Source organism: Vulpes lagopus, chromosome 23 (assembly GCF_018345385.1).
Source record: "Vulpes lagopus strain Blue_001 chromosome 23, ASM1834538v1, whole genome shotgun sequence".
Classification (NCBI taxonomy): Eukaryota; Metazoa; Chordata; class Mammalia; order Carnivora; family Canidae; genus Vulpes; species Vulpes lagopus.
This window is the reverse complement of record NC_054846.1, coordinates 61,257,500-61,284,929: the sequence shown is the minus strand read 5'-3', so window position 1 is coordinate 61,284,929 and position 27,430 is coordinate 61,257,500. Positions and strand designations below refer to the sequence as shown.

General features: G+C 56.0%; 2 protein-coding genes across 3 annotated transcripts in view; one reads left to right on the top strand and one right to left on the bottom strand.

The window, feature by feature from the left end:
• The first annotated feature begins 101 nt into the window (after positions 1–101).
• Positions 102–16,353, top strand: COL9A2 (collagen type IX alpha 2 chain). The gene is made up of 32 exons (XM_041737843.1): positions 102–211; positions 1,102–1,176; positions 2,412–2,447; positions 2,532–2,594; positions 3,592–3,645; positions 3,763–3,798; positions 3,898–3,921; positions 4,245–4,298; positions 4,529–4,582; positions 4,688–4,735; positions 4,915–4,971; positions 5,054–5,107; positions 5,357–5,410; positions 5,808–5,861; positions 5,954–6,007; positions 6,110–6,163; positions 9,462–9,515; positions 9,930–9,983; positions 10,206–10,259; positions 11,147–11,191; positions 11,574–11,627; positions 12,173–12,226; positions 12,507–12,560; positions 12,645–12,716; positions 12,939–12,974; positions 13,255–13,299; positions 13,382–13,414; positions 13,520–13,666; positions 13,824–13,878; positions 14,124–14,312; positions 15,242–15,319; positions 15,570–16,353. The coding sequence occupies exons 1-32, from the start codon at positions 149–151 to the stop codon at positions 15,767–15,769; spliced, it is 2,058 nt and encodes a 685-aa protein (XP_041593777.1). The 5' UTR covers positions 102–148; the 3' UTR covers positions 15,770–16,353.
• Positions 16,354–24,358: 8,005 nt separating this feature from the next.
• ZMPSTE24 (zinc metallopeptidase STE24) overlaps positions 24,359–27,430 on the bottom strand; it is a 38,176-nt gene continuing 35,104 nt past the window's right edge. For both annotated transcript variants that reach the window (XM_041739033.1, XM_041739032.1), the window contains one exon: positions 24,359–26,082. In XM_041739033.1, coding sequence (XP_041594967.1) covers positions 25,858–26,082 — 225 coding nt within the window. In that variant the 3' untranslated portion in view covers positions 24,359–25,857. The remainder of the gene's footprint in view (positions 26,083–27,430) is intronic.

Here is a 27,430-nt window from a genome sequence, read left to right as displayed (position 1 = left end):
TCGGCCCCTCGGCCGCCCTCTCGGGTGACGGGCCCCGCGGCCCCCGCCCCGCCCCGCCGCATATTCAGGCGCCCGCCCGCCCCTCCGAGAGCAGCCCGCGCCGCCCGCCCGAGCCTCCGCCGCCCGCCGCCCGCCGCCCGCCGCCCGCATGGCCGCCGCCCGCCGCCTCCTGCTGCTGCTCCAGGGGCTCGCGCTCGCCCTGGCGCAGATCGTAAGTGCCGCGGCCGCCGCGCGGGGGCCGGGGTGCGGGTGCGGGGGCGGGTGCGGGGGCGGGTGCGGGGACCGGTCGGGGTGCTGGCCTCGGCGCTTCCCCTCGGCGGGGCGCACAGCGGCCGCGTCCGGGCGCCGCGGAGGGAGGCGGAGGGGCCCGGGGAGCCAGGGGGACCCTGTCCGGAGCCGCGCGGCCCGGCCTGGGACCGGCGGCGTGGCCGGGAGCCCCGAGAGCCCAGGTGGCGGGCGAGACAATGGTGCCCATTCACTCCGGTGCCCCGGCGCCGCCTCCCCCCGGGCGGCTCCAGCCAGACGCCGCTCGGCCCCGCTGCCGGGGCCCCCGGGGCGCGGGGACCCACCGGGACCGGCCCGGGCGCCAGCCTGGCACCTCGCTGCGCGGAGGGCGCGGGGCCCTGCGGGGGGCGCTGCCCCGCGGAGGGCAAAGGGCAAGCCAACGGGAAGCGGAGGGGCTCCGGGCAGGGGCTCCCCCGCGCCCCCCGCATGCTCCTTTCGGGTTACGCGCGCCAGGCGCAGAGGGCAGGGCACCCGCTCACCGTCTGTACCTGTCGTGCGAGCGAGCGGTCCCGGAGCCCGCTGTCGCCTGCCCGCTGGGACCCGCGGCGCCCTGGCGTCCCCCCCTCCGCCCTCCGCCCTCCGCCCTCCGCCCTCCGCCACCGCGCACGGGCCCCGCGGGCCAGCGCACCGGGATGCGCTCCGCGCTCGCGCGCGCTCTCCGTGAGCCGGGTCCCCCCGCGGCTAACCCGGGCCCCGCCTCCGGTCCTGAGCGCCGCACAGTCGGTTCCCGTGAGCGCGCCGCGCCCCCGGGGGGGCTCTCCGCAGGGACCCCCGCCCCCTGCACCGTCTGAGGGCCTCCCCCTTGTGTGTTTTCAGAGAGGTCCGCCCGGAGAACCGGGGCCCCCGGGCCCCCCGGGGCCGCCGGGAGTGCCTGGATCCGACGGCATCGACGTGAGTCTCTAACCTGGGACGGGGGGGGTGGGGAGCTGCGGACAAAGGGGGACTTTGTGAGCCTCCGGAGGCGGGGGGGTGGGGGGTGCAGCGCCCCCTGCGGTCAGTAGGCGGCGCCGGCCTCGCCACAAGGAGCCCGTTTGTTCCTGGAAAACCCCGAAGCAGCCCGGAGAGCCGAGCGGGTGGCCGCCGCCCGCCGACAAGGGGCTGCTGTCCCGTGGCCGCCGAGCTCACAGCCGCAGCCCCCACCCCCGATCTCTTCCCTTGGGGGCGGGAGCCGCCCTAACCTCCGGCCCTGCCCCCGGCACGTCTGGATGCTTCTTGGGGTGGCTGCAGCCTCGGTCAGACCGCTGCCCCGCCGAAGCCAGACCCCGCTCTTCCTTTGCCTCCTCCTCCCCGATTTAGAAGCACGGGGCTGTCGCCGCCCTCCTAGCTCCCTAGCGGGCGGAGGGTTAAATGCCCCATTCAGGAGGCTCCCCCAGGAGGTCAGCTCCGTGTTTACCCATCTGGACAGACTTCTATTGAACCTGGTGCGCCGCCCCCCAGCCCCGGCCGCTGGGTCCCTGCCAGGCTCCCTGGCTGCCGCAGGCCCTGAGCTGCCTGAAGGCCGCTCTGGGGCTAAATATGACTTCACTGGCCCTGTCTGTCCTTTGTCACTATGAGTCCTTTGTCATGGGAGTGGGGGGGGGCCTTCCTGCCTTGGGAACGGATTGGATCGGAGCCCTTCGTAGTCCCTCTTGGCCCTTGTCCTTGTCCCAGTCTCTTCTCTTCCTGACCCCAATCCAAAAATAGCTGCTGCCCACCCAGTTCATGTCCCCTTTCATGTGTTTCTGAAAGTCCCACGTTTCTGCCACACTTGCCCAAATCCAAGAGGCGCCCACGCTCAGATAACTTGGAACCCACAACCCTCTCTGTGGGTCCTGTAACTGGCACCTTAGCAACAGCGGTGTGTCTATAGCCTGCTTGCATGTTGACAGAACCCTCTCCAGCCTGGCTAGGGTTGATCTCAATCCACCCATGATTTTGGGGGGGGGGGGGGGCGCGGGGGAAGGGAGCTATTTTCATAAAAAATAAAAAATTAATAAAAATATAAAAATACCAGGCTGAGGGGAACCCAGAGCAGAAGAGAAGAGAGTGAGGAGAGGGCATGTGGGACCAGCCAGCCAGGGCCTGTGTGTGGCCATTTGGGGTAGCGTGAGCCACAGGGTACTATTTGACCGACTTGTATCTTGCAGGGTGACAAGGGGCCCCCTGGGAAAGCCGGCCCTCCGGTGAGTACTTTTTCTACTTTGACCTTTGACCTTTCTGGGTCTTGCCCTCCTCTGGCTAATATTTGCCCCACCTCTGTTTTTAAGGGACCGAAGGGAGAGCCTGGCAAACCCGGGCCAGATGGGCCTGATGGGAAGCCTGGGATTGATGTGAGTACCTGAGTGTCGGCTAAAGCAGGTTAGGGCTGCACTCCCTGACTTTCAGAGCCCAGTTCTGGCATCTTCCCTGCTTTTCTGTTCAGAGCAGGGCAGCAGGATGGAGACTGTACAGCTATGAGTTCCCTTCACCTTCATGTGGCTCATGACCTCACAGCCACCCGGAAGCATGGATCGCAGGCACATGGGGTCCCAAAGAGGGGTTCTGTTCCTCTGCAGCAGCTAATGGATTTACTCTCACATTTCTGGCCTCCGAGTACAGATCGAATGCTGTGGATGGAGCTGTCCCTTCCTTCCCTGCCGTACCCTACTGCCTCGCAGCCCCAGGAGAACTCAGGAGAGGAATATTATTGACTGATACCACAAAATTCCCAGGGACGCCAGGGTCACAGGCTCCTGGACACAGCTAGGACTACTGGGACAGTCATCTGATTGGGGAATACACTTGGGTTAATCACTAAAAGATGGAGGACAAAGAGGTCCCATGAGTTGTCTTTGTCCTGCTGGCTCAAGAGGTGTCATCAGAGCTATGAGCAGCCCCCAGGGCCCCTCCAAAATTTTCCACACCCTGCAAAGATTAAAAATCGCATGCCTTCCACTAGCGCCTTGGTTCTCACATCTATGCAGAGAGCTGAACGTGATTAACCCATTTTGCAGATGTGAACACTAAGGATCAGAAGAAGTTGCCAAGGGCAGGCCTACCTCTAGGTCTCCCAGGCTCCTAACCTGGCAGGTGTGAGGCCTGGGCAGACAAATCCTTGGGCCTTGGTTTCTCATCTTTCAAAAGAGGGGAATCACTCTGCCTGCTTGCCTCCCACGGTTGCTGTGGGAACTGGCAAAAGGGAAAGCAAGGTGTTGAGGCCCCTTGGCCTTCTTGGAGCAGGTGAAGGGCAGCTTGGGCCCACCCAGGAGAGACCTCAGGCCCTGGCTTGTTGCATGGTTCAGGGAACAGGTTTGCCCTTCCCTGATCTACCTTCTCTTTCTTCCCCAGGGTCTAACTGGAGCCAAGGGGGAGCCTGGCCCCATGGGGATCCCTGGAGTCAAGGTAAGTGGCCTGCTGAGGACTCAGCTTGGGTATTCCAGGGGGGAAGGTGGGCTGTAGTAGACAGGAGCAGGGACATAGGAGACCCCAGCCTCTGAACCTGTCCCATTGCTCCTTCAGGGCCAGCCTGGGCTTCCCGGTCCCCCTGGCCTGCCGGTGAGTGACATCTGGGCTCCAAGGGATGCTTTTACGGGGGGGCAGGGGAGGAACTTGGAGAAGGAGCCATGAACCCGAACTCCTTTCCTTCTGTTCCAGGGCCCTGGCTTTGCTGGACCTCCTGTAAGTCTTCCCGGATGGAACAGGGTCCCTGAGACTCTTGGGGAAGGAGGACACAGAAGGGCTTCCAGGGGACTGGCCATGAAGGGGAGGGTGTCAAGCACAGGCACACTTGCCGGGAGGACTCTGGGCCAGCTCACGCTGGGCCTGTCTGCCGGCTCTGGGATTCTCCGGCCCCTAAAGCCCTAAGCTGCCAGTGTCTCTGGGCTTGGCTGCAAAGTAAAAGTGGGGAAGGGGCCTCTGGGTAGCAGAGTCCCTACCTTTGTGTCAGGGTGAGCTAACCCTCCGAGGCATCCTGGCCAGTGACAGCTCTGCTCTGCTCCTAGGGACCACCTGGACCTGTTGGCCTCCCCGGTGAGATTGGAATCACAGGCCCCAAGGTGAGCCCCAGCCCCCACTCCGCACTCTCTGCCTCCTGCCCTTTACCTCCAAGCTCGCCTACTTCTGGGTCTGAGACAGAAACCCCTCCTGCTGAGCCCACCCTGCCGTAGAACTTTCAGGCAAAAAGAAGCCGACCTGGAGGACGGAGTGGGCAGGGCAGTAGCAGGAGGGGGGCAGAGTGACCTTGGCAGTGCCAGGCAGAATAAATTTTGGCCCCTTTTGCTTCCAGGGGGATCCCGGACCAGATGGGCCATCGGGGCCCCCGGGGCCACCTGGCAAACCGGTAAGTGTCCTCGGACCTCCCACATGGGTCAGGATGAGGGCCTCTGGCACAAGCCTGGGGTGGGAAAGGTTGGGGTCGGGCTCCTTCTTCATACATCTCCCTCAGGGCCGACCCGGAACCATCCAGGGCCTAGAAGGCAGCGCCGATTTCTTGGTGAGACGCGGGCCTGGGGCGGGTGGGCTCTGGAGGTGGAGTCACGGGGAGGGGGAGAGGCTGCGGCTTCAACCTAGAGGGGTGAGAGGAGGGTTCAAGAGTTGGCAAGATGGGGGGCACGGCCCCGCTGGCCTGAGGCAAGCTAGTGACCCCAGAACCTGGCGGGATTTTCTTTCCAGTGTCCAACCAACTGTCCGGCGGGGGTGAAAGGCCCCCCAGGGCTGCAGGGGGTGAAGGTAAGCCACTGGCGCAAGGCTTTGGGGGGCAGAGCAGGTGTTTGGGGGTGGACCTCACACTGAGCTCCCTCCTTCCCTTCAGGGGCATCCTGGCAAACGCGGGGTTCTGGGCGATTCTGGCCGCCAGGGGAAGCCGGTGAGTGTGAGGGCAGAGGCCCGGCAGGTGGTGGGAAGAGGGCTCACAGGGGCCTCCCGTCCTCATCCCCCCCTCCTTCCCTTGTGGGTCTCTGGGGCCCGAGCCTTGAGCTGAGAAGCAGGAGGCCCAGTGTGTCCCTGGGCAAGTCCCTTCTCCTCCTGGGTGTCCATTTCTCCTCTGTCTGTCACACATGGGACTGTCTGGGTTCTAGGGTCCTGCCTGTCTGATCACTCATTCCTGCCCCCCTAGGGTCCCAAGGGAGATGTGGGTGCCTCTGGAGAGCAAGGCATCCCTGGACCACCGGTAAAGAACACTCGGCGCCCCCCACCCCGGGGCCCTCCCCTCCTCATCCTAGGGCATCTTAGTGGAGCCACCCCCTGGGTCTGGCCTCCAACCTGAAAAAGAAACAGCCACGTGCAGGTGGCATGTCTCTGCGTGGGGGAGGGAGGCCGAGGCGGTCAGAAATCGGGGGACAGGAGCCAAGGCTGTCAGCCAGCAGATCCAGCCGAGGCCCAGGTTTGGCAGTGTCCCCCGAGTGACCCTGGTGAGTCCCTCCCCGGTCCCTGAGCCTCTTTGTCCCCTCTCTGAGGTTGGGACTATGCCCCCTGCCTCAGAGAGGCGTGGTGAACAGCAGGGGTGGGGGTCAGAGAAGCTGCAATGAAGTGGAATTGCCATTGCTGTCATTCTTCTGTCTTGACAGGGTCCCCAGGGCATCAGGGGCTACCCGGGCATGGAGGGACCCAAAGGAGAGATGGTAAGTCAGCCGGGGGTACTGCAAGAGTCGTCATGACCTGCCCTCTGGCCTATGCGCTCCAGCAGCACTGACTGTCCCTCTCCTGTCCCCAGGGTCCTCGTGGGTACAAAGGCATGGTGGGCTCCATTGGTGCTGCCGGGTCACCCGTAAGTGTCCTCTTGCTCCCGCTGGAGCTCCTGGGGCTACAAAAGGAGGGTGGCTCCCCCCGAGCCCGGGTGACCTGGATTCCCCTTTGTCCTTCTTGCCAGGGTGAGGAAGGTCCACGGGGGCCACCGGGCCGAGCGGGGGAGAAGGGCGATGTGGTGAGTCCTCAGCCACCGCTTGTCGGGTCGGGGCCCCTGGACAGCACTGGGCGGGACTCAGCTCCCCCTGGGGCTCGAGTGTGAGCGGGTGTGTGCGCGAGTGTGTATTACTCTGTGTCTGTGCGGATGCATGGGGGTGTGTGCGGACTCCGTGCTGTGCTGCGCAGGTGTGCACACATGGGTCACTCTGCACGTGCGTGTGTGCGGGTGTGTGCATGCATGTGTGCCACTCTGTGTCTGTGCGGATGCACTCTGCATGTGCGTGTGTGCGGGTGTGTGCGTGCGTGTGTGTCACTCTGTGTCTGTGCGGATGCATGGGGGTGTGTGCGGACTCCGTGCTGTGCTGTGCAGGTGTGCACACATGGGTCACTCTGTGCGTCTGCACGTGCGTGTGTGCGGGTGTGTGCATGCATGTGTGTCACTCTGTGTCTGTGCGGATGCATGGGGGTGTGTGCGGACTCCGTGCTGTGCTGCGCAGGTGTGCACACATGGGTCACTCTGCACGTGCGTGTGTGCGGGTGTGTGCATGCATGTGTGTCACTCTGTGTCTGTGCGGATGCATGGGGGTGTGTGCGGACTCCGTGCTGTGCTGCGCAGGTGTGCACACATGGGTCACTCTGCACGTGCGTGTGTGCGGGTGTGTGCATGCATGTGTGTCACTCTGTGTCTGTGCGGATGCATGGGGGTGTGTGCGGACTCCGTGCTGTGCTGCGCAGGTGTGCACACATGGGTCACTCTGCACGTGCGTGTGTGCGGGTGTGTGCATGCATGTGTGTCACTCTGTGTCTGTGCGGATGCATGGGGGTGTGTGCGGACTCCGTGCTGTGCTGCGCAGGTGTGCACACATGGGTCACTCTGCACGTGCGTGTGTGCGGGTGTGTGCATGCATGTGTGTCACTCTGTGTCTGTGCGGATGCATGGGGGTGTGTGCGGACTCCGTGCTGTGCTGCGCAGGTGTGCACACATGGGTCACTCTGCACGTGCGTGTGTGCGGGTGTGTGCATGCATGTGTGTCACTCTGTGTCTGTGCGGATGCATGGGGGTGTGTGCGGACTCCGTGCTGTGCTGCGCAGGTGTGCACACATGGGTCACTCTGCACGTGCGTGTGTGCGGGTGTGTGCATGCATGTGTGTCACTCTGTGTCTGTGCGGATGCATGGGGGTGTGTGCGGACTCCGTGCTGTGCTGCGCAGGTGTGCACACATGGGTCACTCTGCACGTGCGTGTGTGCGGGTGTGTGCATGCATGTGTGTCACTCTGTGTCTGTGCGGATGCATGGGGGTGTGTGCGGACTCCGTGCTGTGCTGCGCAGGTGTGCACACATGGGTCACTCTGCACGTGCGTGTGTGCGGGTGTGTGCATGCATGTGTGTCACTCTGTGTCTGTGCGGATGCATGGGGGTGTGTGCGGACTCCGTGCTGTGCTGCGCAGGTGTGCACACATGGGTCACTCTGCACGTGCGTGTGTGCGGGTGTGTGCATGCATGTGTGCCACTCTGTGTCTGTGCGGATGCATGGGGGTGTGTGCGGACTCCGTGCTGTGCTGCGCAGGTGTGCACACATGGGTCACTCTGCACGTGCGTGTGTGCGGGTGTGTGCATGCATGTGTGTCACTCTGTGTCTGTGCGGATGCATGGGGGTGTGTGCGGACTCCGTGCTGTGCTGTGCAGGTGTGCACACATGGGTCACTCTGCACGTGCGTGTGTGCGGGTGTGTGCATGCATGTGTGTCACTCTGTGTCTGTGCGGATGCATGGGGCATGCGTGTGCGTTACTCTGTGTCAGTGCACGTGAGCGACTGGTGTGGGGCAGGAGCCTTTGTGCTGGGAGCCCCGCACCCCAGCAGCACCACTCCTGCAAGCCCAGCCTGCACTGAGCAAATTCAGTTTGAGAGAAGCCGCGGGATCTGGTCCCAGGCCCGCGGCGGCCAGACAATGACATTCCAGCGGATCAGCCACGGGGCTAATGGGATTTGGGCCACATCCCAAACCTCTGAACTTCCTTTTTTTTTTTTTTTTTTTTTTAATTAATTGACTTCATTTTTGAGCAGTTTTGAGTTTAGAGAGAAGTTGAGCAGAAAGTAAATGTTTTTTGGCCGTGCCAGTCTTTAAACGTACATAGAAGTAGAGAGAATTCTAGAACGACCTCCATATACCTGTCTCCCCAAGGTGACATTCTGTCGCAGTCAATCCACCACTTTGTGGCTCATGTTTCCAAGCAAATCCCCTCATATGTCATTTCACCCCTAAATACTTCTTTTTTAAAGACTTTATTTATTTATTTGTGAGAGACACACACAGAGAGAGAGAGAGAGAGGCAGAGACACAGGAAGAGGGAGAGCCACCCGGGCGTCCCACCCTTAAATACTTCTGCATGTCTCTACATACAAGGACTTTTACAAGGAAAAATAAGGACTTTTCCTCCCCCAAATCACACTATCCTTCATTATCATACCAACAAAATGATCAATTATTCCTTAATGTCCGCAAAATAACCAGTCTGTGTTCCGTGTTTCCTAATTATCTCAATAATGTCTCTTCAGAGGGCACCTGGGTGGCTCAGTTGGTACGTGGCTGCCTTGGGCTCACGTCATGATCCCAGGGTCCTGGGATGGAGACCACCCCCTGCCCCCCACCCCCGTATCTGGGCTCCCTATTCATTGGGGAGCCTGCTTCTCCTCCAACTCCCTGGCTGTGTTGCCATCTCTGTCTCTCTCTCAAATAAATAAATAGAATCTTAAAAAAAAAAAAAGTGGGATCCCTGGGTGGCTCAGCGGTTTAGCACCTGCCTTCAGCCCAGGGTGTGATCCTGAAGTCCCGGGATCGAGTCCCACATCGGGCTCCCTGCATGGAGCCTGCTTCTCCCTCTGCCTGTGTCTCTGCCTCTCTCTCTCTCTTTCTCTCTCTCTCTCTCTCTCTCTCTATATATATATATATATATATCGTGAATAAATAAATAAAATATTTTTTAAAAAAGTCCCTTCAAGGTTCTTGTTCAAATCAAGACCCAAAGTCCACACATTGTATTGAGTTGTTGTGTTTCTTCAGTAAGTGGAGCTCAGAGCCCAGGTGGGGGAGGTCCCAGTGAGCACCAGCTCCTTCCCCTGGACGTGCTGCGTCCCATTTGTGCGGGGCTGACTTCTGCTCCCGCCCCCCCAGTTCCCAGGCCCCCTCCCTCAGCTTCTGCTCGGTGTTCCTGTGCCAAGAGGGATCCTGGGCCCCACACCTTCTCATCACCTCTCTGAACAGCCAGGTGGGGGTTCGGCACCCTGAAGGTGACCTCATTTCTGTCTACTTTGCAGGGTGGCCAAGGTCTCCGAGGACCTCAGGGCATAACAGGCCCGAAGGGAGCAACCGTAAGTGGCCCAGGGCTACCCCGACAGAGAGCGGGTCAGTCTGTCCCAGCTCCTAGAGGACCGGGAGCCTGGGATTCTAGGAGGACAGAGGGCCGGCTGCTCTGTGACCTGGGAAAAGCCCTCTTGCTGGGCTGTAGTTCCTTCACCTGCAAATAGGGTGATGGTGGAGCAGAGGGTGGGGGGATCTTGCGGCAATCTGGGACACTTGTCCCCCACTCAGAGGAAGGACTGTGGTCTGTCCCCCCAAACCCTCCTCCCATTTCTGCTCCCCTCCCAGTTGGCTGGTGGGGGTTCTCGAGATAACCAGACCCACTTCCCACCCGCACGCTGCGGCCGTCACACAGGGACGTGTGCGTGGCCTGACCCCAGGCGTCTCCCCACTGTGAGTCTCCCTTCAACTTTCCTTCTGAGCAGGGGCCCCCAGGCATCGACGGCAAGGACGGGACCCCAGGCATGCCAGGCATTAAGGTAGGAGTGGGGACTGCCCGTTGGGAGGGTCGGGGTCCCTCCTGGCTCAGGCCAGTCTCATCACACTGATCCCGGAGGCCTAGGAGCCTGGGATCCTCAGGTGTGTCACAGACACAGCCCTACTTGCCTCTGGGCCTCAGTTTCCCTACTGGCACTTGGGTGGAAGCCATGGACCCTCTTGCTGGGGCTTTCACTTGTGCTTCTGTTCTCCGTGTCTCCCAGGGCAGCGCGGGACAGGCAGGGCGGCCAGGAAACCAAGGCCACCAAGGCCTAGCGGTGAGTGAGGGGGTCCCAGGGGCTGCCCCACGGGCACACTGCTTCTCCTCAGGGCTGCCCACTCCCTCATGGCGGCATGGGTGGCTGATGAGGCTGGGTGTGAACACACACCCAGGGTTCTCGCTCTAGTCCTTGTCCCCACGCAGCCCAGGCCCCATCACCATCTCTGTGGCCACTCAGATTCCCCATGTTGGCTCCTCCCCACTGAAGTGCTCTCCGTGGCCCCCATTGCTTCCAGGAAAGCCATTCCATCCAGTGCTCCAAGACAGACAGAGTCCCCGGGGCACACTGAGTGGCAGGGAGAGTTGTGAACAGGACAGCCACAGTGCTTGTCCTCACAGCCCACCCTAATCTGACGCCACCCTACCCTTCCATCCTCATCAGCCACTGCCCCCGGGGTCCTCTCCTTTCTTGGCTGTTGGCTGTTCTAACCCCACACCTTCAGGCCCTTGCAGGCGCTGCTGCTTGGACCGCCCTTCCCCATCTCTCTGGGCCTTGTCACCGTTCAGGGCCACCTCCATCCCACGCCTTCTGGGAGCCCAGTCCATGGGCGCCTCGCCTCCCTCCCTGCTGGGGGTACTGAGGCCAAAGCCTGATAACATGCTCAGGTGCAGAGCACGTTCCTACATGCGTTCACGTGTGCCTGTGAGCGCAGGGGCCTCCTTTCCTCCCTGCAGGCTGCAGGCCCCTGTGGCCATCCCTCCACACACTTCCACACCCCCCCCACACACCCCCAATCCCACCAGGGCTCAGGGCTCAGTCAGGTTTGTGAGGCCAGAACTGGGCCTCCCAAAGGAGGGGTCTGGATTGGGGATGGGAGGTAAAGCCGGAGATGCCTGGGGTTCCCCAAAGCCAGGGTAGAAACTGATACCAACTTCTTTCTACAGGGCGTGCCGGGCCAGCCTGGGACAAAAGGAGGCCCGGGAGACAAGGTATGGTGACTCCAGGCTGGGGACAGAACTGGCTTCATCTGAGCAAGGGAGCCTGCGGGCAGGGTCTAGGGGCATGGCTCAAAGACTGCAAGGCCAGGTCTCACCCCAGGCTCAAGGACATGGCCTAGACACAAGTCCCCTTGGGCCTCACCACCTCCCGCTTGCCCCCTCCCCCTGCCCTCCGTGGGGACAAGAGACACGGCTCCCAATCCAGAGGAGGAAACAAACACAGGAAAATCTGTGGACTCCAGAAGACCTGACCAAAAACACCGTATCCCCAATTCATGTGGTTCTAGATTCTGTTTAGGGTTCACCAGGCTCCCCAAGGTCAAGGGCTTGCCTGGGCCCGCCAGACTCACCTTAAAACTGTGTTTTCCTGCAGGGTGAACCAGGCCAGCAGGGCCTCCCTGGATTCTCTGGTCCTCCTGGGAAGGAGGTAAGTGCTCTCCCCAGAACACAGGGCTCTTGCACCGGCCCCCCTCCCAGGCCTGAAGACCCTGCACCCAGCATATGCGGCCTGGGTGAGGTGTGGGGTGAAGCCCCAGTGGCGGGGGGTGCCACTGACCCCACTGACCCAGGGGTGCTCCCTTTTCCTCTCTGGGTGGTCGTTTCTCTATGTACAATGCAGTGATGGTGGGGATCGGTTCTGTCCTGTATGGGTGTCCCCTCCTCCGATGGCCACACTGACCCGAGCTAAGAATCCAGCAGACAGTCATTCATTCATTCATTCCATAAACATTCACCAAATCCCTGTAGCTGTGTTGGACAAGACAGTCTCTCACTCAGAGCTAAAGTGTAGTGGAAAAGGCGGATCTTGAACCTACGATCACAGGATAGTAACTACAGCTGTGGGTCCTATTGGAGGAGGAGTACGGGGACCCGAAGGACAGAGCACAAGGAAAGGCTTCCCTGATGAAGTGACTCAGCTGAGGCCCAGGGCGGCCAGGGGCCAACGGCTCACTCCCAATTTCTGTCCCCCAGGGAGAGCCAGGACCTCAAGGAGAAATCGGACCCCGAGGCATCCTGGGGCAGAAGGTGAGGGCCTGGCACAGTGGTTTCTGCCGCCTGCCTGCTTCCCGGGCACTCGGGGACCCAGATGTGGGTCCTACTAAGGCTCCAGCACCCGCCTAGTCCTGCCCAGGCTGCGTGGGGCCTTCCCAGCAAGGGCTGATCCCTGGTGTGTGACGCGGAGCAAGGGTCTCCAAGCTGGGACAGCGGAGGGGAGGGCACCCTGACCAGCAGGATCAGGGTTGGAGAGGGGGCTGGGGGGGTGCCCTGCTGACCCCGTGCTCCTCATCCTCTCTTTCCGTTTCAGGGTGACCAGGGTGAGAGGGGGCCGGTGGGGCAGCCAGGCCCTCAGGGACGGCAGGTAAGTGGAGGCAGCTGGGAGGGGCAGCAGGGAGCAGCCTGGGCGCCCCCTGCCATTTACTGCTCTGGATTCTTGTCTCCTCAGGGCCCCAAGGGGGAGCAGGGCCCCCCCGGAATTCCAGGGCCCCAAGGCTTGCCAGGCATCAAGGGAGACAAGGTACAGAAGGGGCTGGAAAATACCTGGGAGCAAGGCCCCAAGACCTGCGGGGAGCGGGGGATGGAGCGGGCTGGAGGGGCGAGGCGGGCTGCAGGGGGGTGTGGCCAGAACGGGGGCGGAGGAGGGGGGGAGGGGGGGCGGAGGAGGGGGGGGGAGGGGGGGCGTGACCCCACTGGGACGGAGAGGGGACCTCACCAAGTCCTGCCTCCCCGCTTGCTGCAGGGCTCCCCCGGGAAGACCGGCCCCCGCGGCAGCGTGGTGAGTAGCAGCGTCCTGGGCAGCGGCGGGGTGGGGGTGATGGGTGATGGGGAGTGGGGGTGATGGGTGATAGGGGGTGGAGGTGGGGGTGATGGGGGGTGGAGGTGGGTGTGATGGGTGATGGGGTGGAGGTGGGTGTGATGGGTGGGGGTGATGTGGGTGGAGGTGGGGATGGTGATGGGTGGGGGTGATGGGTGATGGGTGGTTGAGGTGGGGGTGATGGGGGGTGGAGGTGGCTGGGCGGCCGCCGCTGCTCTGACCCGCGGTGCTTAATCCGCAGGGCGACCCGGGGGTGGCCGGCCTCCGGGGAGAGAAAGGCGAGAAGGTGAGCGGGCGGCGGGGGGCGGGCGGGGCGGCGGGGCGGGCGGGGCTTCAGCACCCGGTGACCGAGCTGCCTGTACCTGCAGGGCGAGTCCGGCGAGCCGGGGCCCAAGGGACAGGTGAGTCCAGCCCCTGCGACGCCGCCTTCCCCCTACCCGGGGCGCCCCCCCCCCCCCCCGTCTCCCCGGCACGTGCGAAGTCTCACCCGCGCTCCGCCCCGGCAGCCAGGAGTCCGCGGAGAAGCCGGCTACCCGGGCCCCAGCGGGGATGCGGGCGCCCCGGGGGTGCAGGGCTACCCCGGGCCCCCCGGCCCTCGAGGACTGGCGGGAGACCGAGGCGTGCCCGGACTGCCCGGGAGACAGGGCGTGGCGGTGAGTCGGCCGGGCCGGGGCCGGGGCCGGGGCGGGGGCCGGGGCGGGGGCGGGGGCGGGGGCCGGGCCGGGGCCGGGCCGGGCCGGAGGGGGCGGGCGGGCCGCGGCGGGGCCGGAGCCGGCGGGGCTTCTTCCTGGAGGCCTCCTCTGCCCGCAGGGCCGGGACGCCAGCGACCAGCACATCGTGACCGTGATGATGAAGATGATGCAAGGTGAGGGCGGGCGGCCCCTCCTCCCCCAGCTCTGCTCCCGCAGGGCCCGCGGCTGCCCCGCCTCCGCCGTCGCTGGTCTTCGGTTTCCGCGAAGGCAGGGGAGGAGGAGGGGGCAGGACGCTCGTGGCTCACGCGTCTCCACACCTGGGGGTCTTCACACCTGGGGCCCGGGGCCCTGCGCCCGCTCCGCCTTCGGGCTGGACTGAGCTGACCCCCATCTCACTGACCTCCCTCCCTCCCTCCAGAGCAACTGGCAGAGGTCGCTGTGAGTGCCAAGCGGGAGGCCCTGGGTGCCGTCGGGATGGTGGGTCCGCCAGGACCCCCCGGGCCTCCTGGGTACCCAGGCAAGCAGGGACCCCATGGGCACCCTGGCCCTCGGGGCGTTCCTGGCATCGTGGGAGCCGTGGGTCAGATTGGCAACACTGGCCCCAAGGGTGAGTGCTGATCAGGGTGCAGGTGGGGTTGTGGGCTCTGTGGGCTGATGGCTCAGCCTCTTGGTTTCTCTCCTCATCCCCCCTCAGGATCCCCTGTTCCCTCTGCCAAGGGTTCCAGAAGTCATATGTGACTCCTGGGCTTTCTCAGTAGCAAATTGATGGAAATGAATGTACTATTTTATAACTTGGGGTTTGGGGGAGGGGGGGTTGTAAATTTGCTTAGTGGTGCCCCGTAAACATCTGTGTCTCTGGAAGCCACGTAGCAAAGTCGTAAAACACGCAAACTCGAGTCACAAGACAGGTGTCTGTCCAGACTCTGCGACTTTCCCCTTGTGGACCTGGACAAGTTCCCTGATAATCTCCCTGGGCCCTAGATTTCTCATCTGTAAACGGGGGGTTAGTAAGCACCGCCTCATACAGTCCTGAGGATTACACATGGAGGTAATTTCGGTAGCGTCGGCACATGGTAAAGGCTGGCTGGATGCTCATTAGACGCTCTCCGTAATGAACCCGACCGGCTGTACCTTCCATTCTGCCTGGACTTTCCTTTATTTAGTTTTAAAAGATTTTATTTATTAATGAGACACTCACACACACTCACACACACACACACACACACACACACACAGAGGCAGAGAGACACAGGCAGAGGGAGAAGCAGGCTCCATGCAGGGAGCCTGACGTGGGACTAGATCCCGGGTCCCCAGGATCACACCCTGGGCTGAAGGTGGCGCTAAACCGCCGAGCCACCTGCCCTGGACTCTCCTCTGTGTAACCAGTTCTACCAACATTTCCAACTTCTTTTTAGTATAAAACTAGCACAAAACAGGAATAACTGCTGCGTAGGAAATAGACATGAAATAGCAACCAAAGTCGCAAACTTTGAATTTCCAGTTCTGCAAAACGACAGCTCCTTTCTTTCTCCGCAGGAAAACGTGGAGAGAAGGGTGACCGGGGAGAGATGGGACGCGGGCACCCCGGGATGCCTGGACCCCCCGGGATCCCAGGTAAGACCTTGGCCCTGCCCCTGGGGCCCTGGGATTCATGACCCGCAGACACCCGGTCTCTGCCGTGGAGGCCTCTCCTGCTCGCCCGCGCCCCATTCCTCCAGCTTCGGCGTCCCTCTGGAGCACCCAGGAGCACTGGGTGGGCTCCGTCCTGCCCACCCCCCCACCCGCCTCCATGAAAAACAGCACTTGCCCCCCTGGCGCTGGGACAGGCGGTGCCCCTGACGGCAGGGTCTTCTCCCTTCCACAGGGCTCCCCGGCCGGCCCGGGCAGGCAATCAATGGCAAGGACGGGGCCCGCGGCGCCCCAGGGGCCCCGGGGGAAGCAGGCCGACCGGGTCCGCCGGGCCCCGTGGGGCTGCCCGGCTTCTGTGAGCCCGCGGCCTGCCTGGCAGCCTCGGCCTACGCCTCTGCGCGCCTCACGGAGCCCGGATCCATCAAAGGGCCATGAGCAGGAGGCCAGGACAGAGCCTGATGGGCATCCTGGTGGGGGGGGGGGGGTTCTAGATTCCCGCGGGGTGGACACGCACCCCATCCCTCAGACCAGGAAGCCAGCTTTCCAGGCCCTTCCATCCGGGACCCTGGAGTCCTGAGGAAAAGGAAATTCTAAGATTCGGGGGAAGCGAAGGGAGGGCATTGGGATGAAAAGGTGAGGCCAACAGATGTCAAGGGTCACTGGAGAGTCCCAGCTCCAAAGAGGTGGCTTTCCTCCCAGAGCACGACTCACAAGGTACCAAAGCAAATGTCTCCGTAATCTGTGCTGTCCTCCAGCAGCCACCTCTTTGGGGCAGGTGGACTGAGGTCTCTGCCGGTCCCTGAGCCCACCTTCCTCCCCTGGACTTGCTGGGTGACTGCTGGTGGGTGACCCACCCAGAGGTGGCCGTCTGAAGCGGCCCCACTACTTCCTCCCTGCGTCCCTCCCATCTGAGTATTTAAGCACCCCTCCCCCTTCTCTTCCTGGCCTTACCCCCACCCACCCTGAGATCCACCCCAGCCTTTCTGTAAATTAAAGCCCCCCGACTTGGGTACAAACTAGGATGGGAGTTGGAGTTCATTTCTGGTGGACTGGGGGCGGGAGGTTGTTGCCTGGCACCCCCCCACCCCCCCCACCCCCCGTCTGGGCAGGAGGGTCAGGGGTCCTGGAGGGGCGGCATGTGCTTTTTTCGGGGCACCCTGAATGTGAGCATGAGGACCAGGGGACATTCGGGGAACATCTGTGGGAAGGACCTGGGGCGGAGTCGGGACAGTGACCTGCTGTGTAACTTTGGGCAAATCCCTTCACGGCTGTAGCAGGGACCCAGCCAAGTCCCAGGAGGACACACCCAGCGTCTTGCCGGGCCCAGCAAGGTCCTCTGGAGACCCACTGTGCTGGCCCTAGTGCGGGAGCTCATAGCGAAAGACCCAAAGACTTGGTTCTTGCCTTCAGGGGTTCCCAGATCTGTGGCACCAGATGAGAGTAGAAGGGACATTCATGCCACTTTCCCTTGAGAGATGTCCAGGGGAGACTGGCTCACATCTGATCTGTGCCCCTGGGCACTTCCAGCCTTAGAGCTATGTAGGCCAGGAAGGCTGCTCCGGGCAGCAGGGGCAGCAAAGTGGGGTTGGGGGTGTGTGTGGGGTGGTGGTGGGGGGGTCATGACAGGTACCTTGGACCCTGCAAGGATGAGAGATTTTAGGGTACCTGGGTGGCTCAGTGGTTTAGCATCTGCCTTCAGCCCAGGGCATGATCCCAGGGTCCTGGTATCCAGTCCCTGCATCAGGCTCCCCACAGGAAGCCTGCTTCTCCCTCTGCCTTTGTTTCTGCGTCTGTCTCATGAATAAACAAAAATCTTAAAAAAAAAAAAAAAAAAAGGATGGAAGCTTTTGCTATCCAGGGAGTGACCAATCCCCATGCTCCATTATTGATTTGGGCATTTGTTCCCAAACAAGCATTCTGCTGTCCTCAGCCCCCCCCGTGAAGGCATAGGCCTCCAGTGTGAGACCCAAGCATTTGCTGAAGTCTGGGTCCTCCTACACCTCACCCTAATGTTGGCACTAGGTCCCCAAGCAAGCCGGGGCGCCCTTCCCCTCCGACCAGCAGGGCAGAGAACTCTCACTAATGCACTCCCAGCCCTCCCTCCCCTCCCCCATCACACACACACCAGTGAGGTCTCAGTCCCCTTACCCCAGCTAAGGGACAAAAGGAAAGATAAGGTGACATAGCCCCTAGCTCCAAGGGCCACAGAGGTGGCTTCACCCTCAATGCTTTGACAAATCCTGTATCACAGCATCCCAGCCCCCCACCCCCCTCCCCCAGGAGGCCCCACTTCTGCTGCAGCTGCTGGAGCAGGCTGGGGGGGGGGGCAGGGGAGGAGGGTGGGAGCAGCAGGTAGGGAGGGGGGCTCCCTTTCCCTAGGCCAAGTCACAGTGCTTGTCCTAGTGTGTGAAGACATGGCTCAGCCGGGGTGCACCTTGAGGTTTCCCCGTGTGCTCTGGGCTCTCTCCGTGGCCCTCTCTGCAACTTTTCAGAGACCATGTCCACTGGGGGATTGTTGCCACGGGAGGAGGGGTTTGAATCCTATAGTTACACCTCATTCCTTCTGACTCCAGCATCTGAAAGGGCTGGAGGGGGGCTGTGGATTCCTCGGCACAGGTGCCCCAAGACTTCCTGGAGGCTGAATCTCACTAAGGAAAACCCCATCTACGGGACTCTCCTAAGCGTCTCTGACCTCATGTCTCCACTGGGACCCTGGTACATCCCACTCCAGCCATGCCAGCCCCTCAAACATGCTGTGCCACACATGTTTGGGCCCCCTGTTGGGAGTGTTCTTCCCCAAAATACCATCACTGCCAGTGCTCTCACTTCGGGTCTTTACTCCAAAGTGGCCTTCACATCCCCACCTAATATTCCAGATTCCCCTCCCATGCTTTATGTCTTTACACTTGTCACTATTTGACAATATCCTATAAACTCTGCAGGGCAGCAACTTTGGTCTCTCGTTTGCTGCTCCATTCTGGAACCTGCACATAGAACAGTGCCTGGTGTGAGGATCTAATAACATGGTGACTGCAGTTGGGAACAGCATACTGTATAATTAAAACTTGCTAAGAACAGAACTTAAGTGTCCACACACACACACACACACACACACACACACACACGAAAAAAGCATTTGAAAAGAGAAAAAGTTTCAAAACCAGAAACATGCCTGTCACATAGCAAGTGCTCAATAAGTAGTTATTAAGTAGATGAGTATGTTCGGGATGCTGAAAGGAAGACCCCACCAAGCCTCACACTGGGAAGGAAGGGGTTTGGTCTCCGCTTGTATGGGGCTGAGGCATGTTCCAAGAGGGCCCACAGCGTCCAGGCTCCTCCCTTCACCAGCAAGAATGAACCTCCCCCAACTGAACCAAGAGACAAAAGTCTTAGTGTAACAGAAACAAAGTAGGAACTCAACTCCCCTGTTAGTAATTAGGAAAAGGGGGATTCGGGCGGCCTAACGGAGCACTGCATCAAGTGGGCCCGGCTCCTTCATGGAGGAGGAACCTCCTTCCCGGAGGCTCAGCAGCTTCTCCTCCATCACGTTGCCTGTGAGGACTCAGGGTCCCAAACCTGCCCCTGGCAGAGGTCCCGGAGTCTGGATGATGGGCTTTTGTTGCAAGTAATTTAGTAAGTCACTAATCTTCCAGCCCAGATGGCCAGCGTCCAAGCCACGCTGCTAAAGTCAACAGTGACAGGGCTTTCGGCCAGAGCTCGGGCGTCTTACTGACAATTAGGATCTCAGTTGGCTGCCAGGTATTTTGGCAATTTTCGGAGTGGGCGTCGCTATGGTGGCACTAGGCGGGCACAGAAGCTGACGAGGTCCTCTGCCAGGTGAGCACTGCCCAAGAACAGCAAGCAGTCCAGAGGCTGCTGTAAAGGAGCCGGGGAAGGGCAGAAAAAGTCTCAGGATAAATGGGGAGCCTGTCCTTATCCCCAGAACAAGGCTTTGACTGGTGGTAGGACCCACTGCCAGTTGCTTTGGTTACTGGGCCTGTCATGCTGCCATGAGGTCACAGTCAACCAAAGTCTAGTGGCTCTAGCTCTAGGTGGGTGAGGAGCACTGTGTCCTCTGCCCCTTTGCCTATCCTGCCCCCAAACTGCTTCAGCACTGATACCTTATCTCAGTGACCAGTTACACCACCTACCAGGGGCCCAGGCCTGAAACCTGCACCATCTTTTAACTCCTTTGGCTTTCATCCCCATCGCTAATTCGTCTCCAACCCTGTCGATCTCTCCTTTTCACTCATTCGTTCAGCAAATATTCATTCATTCCGCTACGTAAGCTCCATGAAGGCAGGGGACTTTACCTGTTTTGTTCCCTGCTGTGTCCTCCGAGTTTTCAACAATACCTAGTAGTTAGCAGGAACTTCATACATACTGGCCAAATGAATATTACTTGGGGTAATATCCACAGTCGTTATTATGGCACACAAGCCCTTGGGCCTGACCCCTCTTCCTCTTCAGTCATTTGTCACTCCTAACTTCTTGCAATTCCTAAAATGCCCCATGTACCCGGCACCTGGGTGGCTCAGTGGGTTAAGCGTCTCTGCCTTTGGCTGAGGTCGAGATCCCAGCGGCCTGGGATCGAGCTCACCTCGGGCTCCCTGCTCAGTGGAGGGCTTGCTTCTCTCTCCCCCTCTGCTGCTCTCCCAGCTTGTGCTCTTTCTCCCTCTGTCAAATAAATAAAATATGTGAAAAAAACAAAAAAGCCCCATGTTCTGATGTTTTTGTACCTGCTGTTCCCTGGAATACCACTCTCACCCTTCCTTAGCTGATTCCTATTCCTCGTTCAAAACTTGATCCTGTCCTCTGGTCTCTGGTGATCCTCTCCTCCCCGCAGCTGCCAGCTGGGTTAGGCACTTGTCTCTCGTGCTTATTTATATCATAGCAATTATTGTAAATTATTAACTATTATTGCTATTTTTTTAAAGATTTTATTCATTTATTCATGACAGAGAGAGAGAGAGAGAGAGAGAGAGTGAGAGGCAGAGACACAGGCAGGAGAAGCAGGCTTCCTGCAGGGAGCCCGACATGGGACTCGATCCCGGGACTCCAGAATCACACCCCGGGCTACAGGTGGTGCTAAACCACTGGGCCATCAGGGCTGCCCCTATTATTGCTATTAGCCAGTTACTGAGCTTTTATTATCAGATACCATGCTAAGCACCCTACAAACACGATCTTATTCTACCCTTACAGCAACCCTGACACAGGTATTATCCCTATTCATCCTGTTAAATATAATAACTCTCCTGACTTGACTTCTACCTACTGCTACCATCCCATAGTTTTGCTCCCCTTTATGGGAATAGAACGCTGCCTGATTTGGGCTTACAGCTCACCACACGGTCCTTCTCAGACTCCTCTGCTGACTTCTCATCTCCCAGTACATAAAGGTCATGAAGGTCGGAGTGCCACATGGCTTGTCCTTGGAGCACTTGTTCTCTCACTCCTCTTGCAACCTCCCTTGGTTTCATGGCTTTAAATTCCATCCCCACATCCCTAACCCAGGCTTCTCCCCTTAAATCAATCCATTTCTCCAACTGCCTCAACATCTTCACTAAGAAGTCTGGTGGGCATCTCAAGTTTAGGCTGCCCACTGTGCAAGTCCCAACCTGCCCCCCTCTGGAATGCCCTTTTCCTTCCTCCTTCCCCATTTCAGTTACTGGCAACTTCATGCTTTCAGTATACACTGGAATCATCTTCTACTCCTTTTCTCACACCTCAAATCTTCTCCATCAGCAAATCCTGTTCTTCCAGCCATGAAAATACATCTAGAATCCAATCACTTCTCACCACCTTCTTGACCACCACCCAGGCACCATTTTTAGTTCTTGCCAGAAGTATTGTGATCAACTAATCCACTTAACTAGTCCACTGATGGCACCCCTGTTCCTCAATTGAGCAAGCAGAGTGATTCTGCTAAAACTGAGATTAGATCATGTCTCTTTTTGCCCAAAACCCTCTGATGGCTTCCTCTGTACTCTAGGAAAAGCCTGAATTCTTCAACAGCCTACAAGACTCTGTAAAAGCTACCTTATCCCTACCTTTCTGACTGTACCTCCCACTATTTCCTTTTGGTATATCCCATCCCAGACACTCTGGCCTTATGGGGTTTCTCAAACACACCACTCACTACCACATCAAGGTCTTCATACTTGTGGTTCTCTTCTCCTGCAACATTCTTCCCCAGAACACCCACTTCCCACAAATCACCTACTCACTTCCATCAGGTTTTTGTGTGGACATTACCTCTAGCGACACCTTATGATCACCGTATGTTAAATTCCACCTCTCGGTGCACCTGGGTGGCTCAGCTGGTCAAGCATCCCACTCAATTTCAGCTCAGGGTTGTTTTTTTTTTTAAGATTATTTATTTATTTGAGACAGAGAGAGAGAGAGAGAGAGCGCGCAAAACAGAGAAAGAAGCGGGTTCCATGCAGGGAGCCTGATGTGGGACTCGATCCTGGGTCTCCAAGATCATGCCCTGGGCCGAAGGTGGCACTAAACCACTGAGCCACCAGGGCTGCCCTCAGCTCAGGGTTCTGAGATCAAATTCCACATTGGGCTTTACAGTTAGCATGGAATCTGCCTGAGATTCTCTCTCTCCCTCTGTCCCTTCCCGTTTGTGTGCATGCAAAAGCTTTCTTTCTCTAAAATAAATAACTCTTGGGGCACCTGGGTGGCTCAATCAGTTAAACATCTGCCTTCTGCTCAGGTCATGGTCTTGGAGTCCTAGGATGGAACCCCACGTCTGGCTCCCTGCTCAGTGAGGAGTCTGCTTCTCCCTCTCCCTCTGCTCCTCCCCCAGATCATGCACTTTCACTCTCTCACTTGCTCTCTAAAAAAATAAATAAAATCTTTATAAAAATAAGTCTTTAAAAAAAAACTTTAAAATATAAATCTTTAAAAAAATAATAAATTGCAACTCCCACTCCCCATACACATGTATACAGGTCTCCTTTTTCACCAAGACATGTATCACTGTTTAATATCTATTATATGTATTTTTTTTTTAATTTTATTTATTTATGATAGTCATACAGAGAGAAAGAGAGAGAGGCAGAGACACAGGCAGAGGGAGAAGCAGGCTCCATGCACCGGGAGCCCGATGTGGGATTCGATCCCGGGTCTCCAGGATCGCGCCCTGGGCCAAAGGCAGGCGCCAAACCGCTGCGCCACCCAGGGATCCCTATTATATGTATTTTTATTGTCTACCTCCCTCCACACTAGAATGTGAACTCCATGAGGGGGTGATTTTTCTATCACCTATTTACTAACATATCTCCCAGAGCCTGGAGCACAGTTTGGTAGAGTGAGGACTTGGTATTTCCTAAGTAACAGATGGAGAAATGAAGGCTCAGTCATGTTTCTTACCCAAAATTTTCATAGTAAGTGGTATATGGTACACTGGATTCTAGAACCCTGGATCTTAACCCTGAAGTTACACCCTTCCTGTTTATCACCATCCTCCAGAGTGCCAGAGAGGAGCTCTGATCTGAAGGCGCAGGCTGGTATCTGAGATGCTGGCTTCATCCTGCTACTGGGTGTAGGAAATTCTGGTTTCACAGATTTTTAGAAAACATGGGGGTGTGTGTCATCCTATCTGTCTCTGGTCAAATTGTTTGGAAAATCCTCCTTCCTGGAATCCATCCTGGATGAGAAGATCCAGAATTTTTCCTATCCATATTGTCTGAACAGGACTATACCATGCCACTACGGGTTATTTCTGCCTCCCACCAAACTATATGTATAGCTCCATATACAAGTTACTTGCTCACTCATTGTGGTCTTGAAACATAAGTTTTTGAATATAAGTTCCCTGTAATTTTCTTTGTATAGAGCAACTAGAACAGAACTTAGAGCCCTCAGGTAGTACTTAGTAAACTTTCTGCTAATGATGATAAAACACTCAAAACAAAGCAACACAGAGCATATATGTGCAGAAGAATCCAAAGGATTGGGACGCCTGGGTGGCTCAGCGGTTGAGCATCTGCCTTTGGCCCATGGCATGATTCTGGGATTCAGGATCGAGTCCCACATCTGGCTCCCTGCAGGGAGCCTGCTTCTCCCTCTGCCTATGTCTCTGACTCTCTCTCTCTCTGTGTCTCACATGAGTAAATAAATACAATCTTTAAAAAAAAAGAAAATATTAAAAAAAAAAAAAGAATCCAAAGGATTGATGAAGAAGACCAAGCAGAAGAATGCTTCCTCAGGGAGGGGAATACCACACAAGGGATTAAGGATGACAGTGAGAATATAAAGACCAAGGGCAAGTTGGCACCATCAATGGAACTAAAATTACTGAATTAATCCTAGGAACTCTGCTCCTATCCTAAACAGAGACAAAATTTACTAGTAGCTCTCAGGCTTCCACAAAGGACTATGTTAGATAAAGGCAGTGTATACTCTACATTCATGGAGACTCTACCTTAGATTTAGAGATCAATACTGCTGAGGTCATGCCATTTTACCTGAGGCCCGGATTTGCTTCATCCTGCCCCCTGCATATCCCCTGAGTATTAGGGTCCAGAGTGCCACCTCTTTCCTTGGCTGGCCTCTCTATTCCAGCCCCTGATTGGTCAATACCTTGAGAACCTACTGGTAGTGTCCGGCCATCCCTATGCCTCTGCCATCAATAAACTGGAGAGGACTAGGTCAAAACAATTACATATTAAAAAGCAAGTTATTGCTGCCACAGGTAAAGGAGCCCAAAGAGGCAGCTGGAGCAGACCAGACAGGCCCAAGACCATCGGAGCGGATGGAAGTGGAGGAGTGGTTCCAAATGAAGCTTCTGATGAAACATCAAGAACCAGTGGCGTTCTGGAGTGGAACAGGAGGGAGGCACGGAAGAGGACGGTGTGGGTCAGGCACAGCGCGGCATTGACATCAGTCAATGGTAAGGCTGCTTCTTCCTACTCTTCATGACTAGCCCCCAAGTCCTCTTGGGAAATAAACATACCTCTAGGTAACAAATGACACACAATTTTGTCAAATCAAAGACAAAGTCCATTAATCTGCATTGGCAATTTTTAATGTTTCACTTGTGCAGAAATGAAATTTGTATTGAAAGGCACAGAAGGAAGGAAAGGCAGTTATCACAGCGTGAATTCACAGATAAAGGATGCTGGATAAAAGCAAAAGACTGCTCCTCTTTAGCCTTAGGAAAATAAATAATGCAGTACTAAACTAGATCTTTATTTTTGTTATACTTCCATGTAAAGACATTACCCAAATATGAGCTGAGTAAAAGACTTTCTGGCCAGATACCAAAGGTACACAGTTGATTCCACTTTGGAATAAATGTCCAGAAGGGAAACATTACCAGAGGGTGGGAGCTCTGGGCATAAAGTAAGTTCTCGTTCAGAAAATGGACAGAGATCTGAAGCAGTCAAACACACAGCTTTGAAAACCGGAAATCTTTCATGACATCTGTTTTGAAAATAAAAATTAGCTGCACATCAAGAATTGTAATTTTCAAAAATGGAAACCAGGCCTGATTGAGTAGTACTTATGACTTCCTGATAAAAATTACAAAAATAAAAACTGAGACTCTTCTGTCCTTGAAAGAGATATAAAACTATATTTTTTCCTGAAACACCATAAGAGAATCATCGTTTCACCCTTACATCTCTTAACACTTCCTTTCTCCTTCTTTCCACATTCTGCCACTTTAAAAATAGCAAAACCTGTTCAATAGGGCAATTTCTGCTAAGTGAAGGATGCACTATTTACTGAATAAAAGAGTATAAATGAGGAAAAAGCTGAGTGTTCTGAAATATACTAGTTTACCTCTAATGGAGTCGTATCCATCAGGTAGAAAGAAAGGTAAAGACTGATATTTTCCTAAAAACAAAAACAAAACCCAGTGATTTAAAACATTCTAAACATAATTTCAAATTTCAGAGCACTATTAGAGGCTCCTAATCAGTGTGAAGCAAGACGGGCAACAGAGAAATTTGGTAGAACAGTAGAAAATATCTCTAACTGCTTTCATTTAAATAACATCAGTCTTACTGATTATTTTCTTCCTTACTTAAAACAATGATTGGCCAGGTTAGGTCACGATAGCATGAAAATAACAAATCTCAATTTAGGTATGAGCACAATGATTTGGGACCACTGTCTCTGCCTCACAGAAAGGACTCTGAGGTGGTGTTCCTCTATTAAATATATGCCCCTAAACACATTATATGCAGATTCCATATAAGTGTGTGAATAAAACAAGTTTTGTATTTCTTAAATAATTTTAAAAGATGATGGTAAATTAGATGTGAAAGATAAAACCATGCCTTTAAAAACATTAAGACTCAAAATGTGTTTTGAGTGTTTTTTTTTTAAGAAATGGATTATTAAAATCATTTTTGACATGAGATATTAAATGTATTTAAATCTGGGTTTTCTGTACTTAATAATTTCCCTTTAAAAAAAAAAAAAGTTTAAAAACATCAAGAGCTGGAACATGCTGCCAGGACAGAAATAATCAGAAATGTCTTGAGTCGCAGACCCTGGACACATCAGTCTTGTTTTGAGCTTTCCAAAGCTTGAAGCCTCTCCAGTAGTGGAGGGTGAGAATAATGCCACATTGAAAACAGCCAGTCCGAAACAGGGAATCCCAAGTTATCTTTGTTTAGTTTGATTAAAGCAGAATATAAGTCTTTAGCTTTCCCAAGTTTCTTGGCAAATGCATCAGCTTGAAACTCAAATCTGCGGCTTAGGACTGTTAGGCAGAAAGAGAGAACCTGAAAAAGTAAACAGAAGAGTTTTAACCACTGCCCCCCTCTTTGCTGCCACTGCCAGCTGCATGAGCAAGGCCTACAGGGGAAGTTCAGCTCAGGATAAGAAACAGCAGACCCAAAGAAAGACCAATAGTATTTAGGGAACGTAGGTGGGAAATTATAAATTGAGCTTTTTTCTTCCCCAAGCAAACAGACCAGAAAAAGATATATATCCAAATCTATATGTTATTCTGACCAAGAAAATACTAATTTTTAAGAATCTGCCATGTGCCAGCCACTGAGGGAGGCACTGTACATATTCCCCAACAATCCTAACAATTACCATGGTAGTTACTCTTACTGCTGTTTCACAGGTGAGGAAGGTGATGTTCAGAAAGCTGAAATAACTTGGTGGAAGTCACACAGCTAGAAGGTGGTGGCACTGAGAGTCTCGGTGCCTCCACAGATCACGCACACCACCTTCCTCAGGATCAGAGGTTAAGTTGTCATTTCTGCTCAGACTCTTTCTCTTGTTCACTAATTACACATAAGAGGCTACGGCCTCTAATGAAAACCTCAAAATTGAATTTTCTAAAGTGTTCTGAGCTACGGCAGCATTGCCAGAATAAATATCCAGTTACTGATGATGACCATTACAAAGGAGTCCAATTTCATTTGAAAATATACATTTCGGGATCCCTGGGTGGCGCAGGGGTTTAGCGCTTGCCTTTGGCCCAGGGCACGATCCTGGAGACCCGGGATCAAATCCCATGTCGGGCTCCCGGTGCATGGAGCCTGTTTCTCCCTCTGCTTGTGTCTCTGCCTCTCTCTCTCTCTCTCTGTGGTGTGACTATCATAATAAGAAGGTGGTGTGACTATCATAAATAAATAAAAATTAAAAAAAAAAAAGAAAAAATATACATTTCGAGGGGAAAACAATTTCTTTGCACACTGGAGTACTTCAGATTGAATGGCACGAATTCTAGTTCTTACCTTAAAATACTTCAGCATCAAAACAAAAAATAAGTTTTAAAAAGTCTCTCATTTGTACCTCTCACTGTTATTAGCAAATAAGAGAGTTGCAAAATAACGCCTGGGAGTTCCTAATACCTTCTTAGACATATTCAAAGCTATCACCTGAATGAATTCTGCCAGAAATTTCTTTCTACATCTTTAATATACTTTTCAGGATAGAATCATTAAGTGGGGGCGCCTGGGTGGCTGCCTTCAGCTCAGGCCATGATCCCAGTGTTCTGGGATACAGTAAAGCTCCCTGCTCAGCGGGGCATCTGCTTCTTCCTCTCCCTCTGCTCCTCCCGCCACTCATGCTCCCTCTCTTTCTCTCTAATAAATAAATAAAATCTTTAAAAAA